At 37.9% G+C, this 6809-nt stretch overlaps 1 protein-coding gene across 1 annotated transcript; it reads right to left on the reverse strand.

Annotated features, from left to right (window-relative positions):
- Positions 1-3661: 3661 nt before the first annotated feature.
- LOC116589466 (olfactory receptor 2W1-like) lies at positions 3662-4606 on the reverse strand. Its single transcript, XM_032341401.1, has one exon. The coding sequence runs from the start codon at positions 4604-4606 to the stop codon at positions 3662-3664; it is 945 nt and encodes a 314-aa protein (XP_032197292.1).
- Positions 4607-6809: the final 2203 nt, after the last annotated feature.

Genomic DNA, 6809 nt, shown 5'->3' on the forward strand with positions numbered 1-6809 from the left:
AGTCGAAACGGAGCCCCTCACTCCTCTGCCATCTTGCCTTGGAAAAAAAAAATCTGACTTTTTAAAACACCAGAACTGAAAGAGCAGAAGTACCCTCATACCTATTTAGGACCCATCTACTACATTTGCTGCCAACAACATTATGAACATTTTCAGTTTTCCAAACTGGTTAAATTCAGAATTGTGGGTAAGGGATTTTCAGCCTATGTCTGTCATTTGCAGCAGGGCAGTTTATTTCTTTAGAGAGTATTTAAGTGGCAGCAGATCACTATCACAATCAGGAAAAGCTGAGGTTTCTGTTTCCCCAAATTCTTGATAATACGTTATGTTATCAAGCTTTTTATATAGAATACCAAGGAGTCTCTAACATTTGACCTTGATTAGCTGAGGCCATCATTGAATGCAAGGTGTTAGTCACTAACCTAGAAGACCATTCATATCTTCCTCGGGTGCTAGAGCCTGGGTATGTTTCCTCATCCATCATTTTGTCCCTGGGGAGAGCTCAGTCTTTTTGCAGACAGGGACAAGCATGTGCTATAACAGGAAGACATTGTTTTTCCAGTCTTGTCATTGTCAGCATCTTTCTCCCAGTGACCTTCTCACATCAGTTACATGGTATGTCTGTTCATGTACAGTGGTCTTTGGAGGGCCACCAATCAACTGAGATGTATTCCTACTCTTCTAGGAGTCAAGTTTTTCTCCCTTGGGTGTGATTCATCTGATGTAAATGTACACATTGGGAGAAATAAATCAGCTACTCAGCGTGACCCAAACTTTAGTATGGAAGGGAATATTTTAAAATGAAATTAACTAAAAAGTTTGCAGTCATGATTTCTACATTATGAGATGATGAGAAACTTTTTGTTTTATTCTTTCTGTTTTTGTCATGCCCAGATAAACACTCATTCTATATTATTATATAGATTCTATATTATTATGCAGGTGAAAGAAAAAAACTATACTATACTTCCCTTTTCTTAGGTGTCAGGTATTGCAAATGTCCTAAATGTTAAAAGCCTGAAGGTGCACCTCCAGTATTCATTACCCAATGAACATTTGTCATATTCTGTAGAATAAGAATATTTTCATGTATATTTATTAAAAAAACCTCTTCATTCACTTAATCATTATCCAGACATTTACTGAATATGGAATCATTTAGAAAGCCAAATTAGACACGGTAAAATCACACATGAATAAGAGGTTCTATGTTGTTGAAAAGCTCACTAGTGCCTTTTCCTCAAACATATCTACAACAAACACAGAAAAGGATAATGCCAGTGTAGGTTTTGGAGGGCATTCACAAGATAGAGTGATGAAATTTGTAAGGATATCTCTCCTAAAGTAAGATAGCAACTGATTTAAGAGTTGAGTAAAAGGTTTGTAAGTGATACATCACTAGTTTACTAAGATTGGGGGTGAGCTTTTTTCACAAAACTTGATACTCATTTCCATTGTCCACAGTGTCACCATTCTAAATGTTCTCCAAAGAAAGTCCTTGCAACACCATAAATGTTACATTGTCTCTAGGGCTTCCTGTCTTTGGATATCATCACCCTCTCTCAGATTCCGTATTATTCTTAAGGCTTACACACCTGGCTATTTTAAAGTTACCTGCAGAAAGGAATTGAATGTTTATTTTTAAAATTTTAAAATTTTTAATTTTTTTGCAGCCTAAAATTTTAATTTTATTTCATTTTTATTATGTTCAGTTAGCCACCATACAGTATATCATTAGTTTTTAATGTAGTGTTCAATGAGGAATCAAATGTTTAAAGTAAAGTTATAATGTGTTTTCCCTGTGGAATGTGGGAACCACAAAGATTGAGAATAGAAGAGAAAAGAACATTAACACCTATACACCTCAGAACCCCACCCACACACTCCAGGTAGATTGTGGCTTATTTGGCCTTGTAATCACAAAGCAAGGGCACCGACAATGTGAGGACTCTCACATGCAGACAGAATTTCCAGTTCTGAAATGGTTGATTTGTAGAGAGGGGGAATAGTTTTCTCTTCAGCATAGAGATTCTCAGAGTTAGAATGTATATACCACTAAAAACAAGTAAAAAAAATGGGGAAACTAATATGAGATTGCTAAATTTTTATTTTGTTAAATCAAGTCCCTTACCAGAAAATTACCATTACTGCCGCCATAATTGAACAAAACAAAGAATATTATTAAACAAGATAGCAAGAGGATAGTATTAAATAAAGAACACCCTTTTATAGTGATTTCATTTAGAGGAAATGCCTCATTTCCTTTATTTCTCTTATCTAAGAGCCTAGAAAAACCATTACCCACCCCCTTTCACAGGTGTATGGGGAGGAAATAAATTAAAATCCATAAAACTATGTTAATTTTCTGTTTAGAACCCAACATCTCCCTATTCTGTATTATATTAGTTTTATAGTTTAGTTTGTATTATTATATTCTGTATTATAGTAGTTCTCAGACTTTATCCTGATCACCTGTAGTGTTTGTTAAAAATATCAGTTGCTGCTGGGGGTGGGGTAGGTGGGTGGGTGGGGACACACCTGTGTGACTCCGTCATTAAACATCAGGTCATGATTCCAGGGTCCTGGGATCCAGCCCCACATGGGGCTCCCTGCCCAGTGGGAAACCTGCTTCTCCCTCTCCCACTCCCCCTGCTTGTGTTCCGTTCTCACGTCTCTCAATGGAATAAATACATAGATAAAATCTTCAAAAAATCAGTTGCTGGATCCATCCTTGGATAGCTGGTCAGTAGGTCTGAGGTGGGCCCAAGAGTATGCATTTTTGATACGGGACCAAGTGTGGTGTTGCTGCTGGCCCAAGGATCATAGTACCTTATGGAAATACCAAACTCCTTATCAGGCCGTGGAGGGTTCAAGTTAAGCTACTCTAATAGATCCCAAAGCAGAGTGGCTTAATTAATATTAAACAATATAGAAGCTTTTCCCCCCTATATTATTCTGGAGGCATTCCTCTATTGGTGGGTGGTTCTCTTTCCATCTTATTATTTCACTCCCTCTCAGGGTTTGGTAAAGCTAGATACTCTTCACATTCACATTCCAGCCAAGAGGAAGGGGTGGGGGAAGAGGGAGAATAAATGGTTTCGTGTTTGAGAAGATAACTCAGGAGTTACACACATTGAATCTCTGGCATTGTATTGGGGGAAGCCAGGTTCAGAAATGTGGTAGGCAGAAATGTGATATGGTGGCCTTGTGCCTAGTTAAAACTAGAAGCCTAAGATAGAGTGGGTATCAGTGGTTATCTGATCTCCAGCACAAAGGCCCTGCTGGTGTATCAGGTGCCTCAAGGGTGTGTTATTTTCCATAAAAGTGTTAAGTCTTAGAAGAAGTAATCAGTGTCCTGTGAATCTTAAATTAAAATAAATTTCCCTGTGAAATATTTTCTTAATATTTGTTACTGTACCTAATCACATCTCATAGTTATGTTTACTTATCAGTAGCCCTGATTAGTCTTGAAGTTTTTTAAGTGTATGAATTGACCATCTCTCTCCTTATAGTTTCTGTCTGCTTCTACTGATTTACAAAGCCAGTACCCAGTACAATTCTTGGTACCCAATAAACACCCAATAAATGCTCTTTGCATAAATGAATCAATACATCTGTTCGTAAAGGTCAATATTATTTCCTTAGCTCTCTTCCAACTAACTCATGGCTTGGTTGACCATTTCTCCACAGACAGTATTCTCTTTACTGCGCTCTTTACATCTTTGTTTCTTAATGTATAGATCAGAGGATTAAGAGTGGGTGTGATGATTGTGTAAAAGAGAGTAAGGAACTTCCCCTCATCTTGGGATGTGCTATTCTGTGGCTTCATGTACATGTAAATGAGTGTTCCATAAAACAGAGTTACTACTGTGAGGTGGGAACCACATGTATTAAGGACCTTACTCCACCTTGCTGCTGACTTGATCCTCACGACTGCTTGAGTGATAACTCCATATGAGATGAGAATTAGTGATAGAGGTACTAGAAGAAATATCACCCCGAGAGCAAAGACAATGATCTCCATTATTTTTGAGCGTACACAAGCCATCTTGATCAATGCTGGCATCTCACAGAAAAAATTATCCACCACCCGGTGGCCACATCTTGGTAATTTCAAAGTCAGGGAGCAAAGAATTAACGCACTTCCAAGACCACCTAACCAGGCAGTGAGCACCATATTCTGGCAAAGCTGAGGGTGCATTATGACCGTGTAGTGAAGAGGTTGACAGACAGCAGCATAGCGGTCATAGGCCATCACAGCCAAGAGAAGACATTCAGTGGCTCCCAGGTCAAGGGCAAAGAAGAATTGGAGCACACACCCTCCATACGTAATAGACTTTGTCGGGCCCCATAGATTTACCAGCATCTGGGGGATAATGCTAGTTGCATAGCAGAGATCCAAAAAAGACAAATTGGACAAGAAGAAATACATGGGCGTATGGAGCTGGGTGTCTAGGTAAGATACCAGAATGATGGTTGTGTTTCCTACCAGAGTCACAATATAGAAGATGAAGACCACCCCAGAGATGATGGGTTCAAATTGGGGCCGATCAGAAAAGCCCAGCAGGATGAAATCTGTTGTGGAACTTCCATTGTTTGTGTCCATGGCTCCTTAGGAAAGTCTAGGAGACAAGATCGTAGTAATCAAACTAGCATCAGCCCTAGGCAGAAATAGCTTGCCATGTAGCTTACCATGAGTATCCCCAGTTCAGTTGTTTGTGTGCTCTCTCCCATTTGGACCACCTCTGTTAACACTCCCTGTGCTCATTGCCCAAAGCCTCTCTGTTTACTCATAACCAGAGTGTTTTTTAAAAATAATATGGCAAATCCAATCACACTGAATTGTAAAGTATTGAGAGGGTTTAATGATACTATGACACCTATGGTTGTGTTTTGGTTAGGTAACAAATCCATGTGTTAGTGATATAATTTAAGAGTGGGGTATATTTTGAGGAGTTTTTCTTTCTTGACCATGTGACCTAAGTATCACTTGATCATGACAAATGTTTCCCTTATCAAAGGGGTGGAGGTAAAAAGTTAAATGACCCATATTCTTGGGATAAGCTTCACTATTTGGTAGCAGCACGACTTGCTAAATTCATTTCCAAATTTGTGCATTCCAGATATTATCATCACATCACCCCAACCTCCTCCTCATATTTTCCCTGCTATTCGACATTGTAGACACTGATGTTCCCTGTATCAGTTTTGGTGTTCCCCACTATATTGCCCCATTTTGTGCATGTGTTTTGGTGCCAGGAATACTCACCTTTCTTATTAACTCTCATTCATATGTACAGAGGCTCTGTGTTTCTCGGAATAATAGTCATGACTGTGAACACAGCATTTAAATAGCCTTACTGATTTGTTTCAGAATTTAAACTAATTTCAGAAGCCTCTGGTTACCACATACACACAGTAACCTGTGTTAGCTGTTACCCACCTGGCCATTCAGTAAAAGTAGCAATGGAGTTAACTGGAAAAAAAGCAGCTCATTAAAGTCAGTGAGTTGTTTTTCTGCTTGGAATTTACCATGTATCTGAGTCAGTCCTCTGGTTGCTTTGGAACTCTGTAGGTAAAACCCCATTTCAATTCTAAAAGAATACAGAAAGGTGATAAAAATATATATTTCACTAATGTGAATACTTTAGTATATCATTATGTAGGTGGATTGGTTAATGACTGACTTAGTGTGTAAATATCTTTTAGTTTTTTTGTTGTTTATAAAGTTTTTGTTGATATAATTTCTGACCATAAACTTCAGATCTAAGGTGCTTTATATGCATAGAGTAGGGTCAAGGAACAATAAATTTATTTGCTGCAGTCTAGTAAAATAATTTACCTATGGTATATCATTGCTATAAGCAGTTCTGCTATAACATGGAAATGTTATAATCATGAAGAAGGAACTATTACTACCAAGTAGCATGAGATTGGGATGTAATTTTTCTCAATTCAAAATGGAAATTTAAGTAATGAGTGTGAAGTATTTATGTGGTAAGAGGTCAGTTAAGTTAAGCATAGTGCTTCATTGCACAGATTATGGACTCAGATCTTGGTGTCAAATCCCAGCTTCACTACTCGGAGGTAATGTGTCCTTGAGCAGTTTTGTAACTCTCATGTACACCAGGTTCTCTCTATGTTCACTGAAGATAATAATATTCATCAAGGGAGTTGGTGAGGTTTAGCATTTGTGAAAACAGTAGGAACTAAGCTTGGTTCAAATTTAATCCTCAAAAATAAAATTGAAATCACCTACCCACAAATTATTATTCATTTCTCACTCTCTTTATTTTTCACACTGGTGATTTTACCATAATGGTCTAGAACTAAACTTGGAATGGTTAAAATTTTATGTTTGCATAACTTTAAAAAATATTTATTTTAAAATTTCTTTTCAGTGTTCCAGAATTCATTGTTATGCACAGACACTCATGTACACAAAAGTGCTCACAAATGTGATGCATGTACGGAACTGATAAACCCAGAGACAGGAAAGTACAGAGGACTTAGCTCCCAAAATGCCCAAATTACAAAATGCACTGGACATTCTTTAACCATATAAGGTTGGGATAGTGCTGGAAATTAAAAGGTCATAGAACTTTAGGGTGGAAATAGACTCAGAAAGCACAATCCAGCCTTCTGTCCTATGAAGGAGGTCTTACACAGAACGTTCACACAACTCCTGTTTCCTGAGCTTTGTAGCTCTGCACCTTTAATTTGTGCCTCATCCCTACTCTCATGTTGAGCTTCTAAATGCCTCCTTAATATACAGGCTCTTTTTCTGTATTCTGGAAATAACATGGAAT

This window comes from Mustela erminea, chromosome 4 (assembly GCF_009829155.1).
Source record: "Mustela erminea isolate mMusErm1 chromosome 4, mMusErm1.Pri, whole genome shotgun sequence".
Lineage (NCBI taxonomy): Eukaryota > Metazoa > Chordata > Mammalia > Carnivora > Mustelidae > Mustela > Mustela erminea.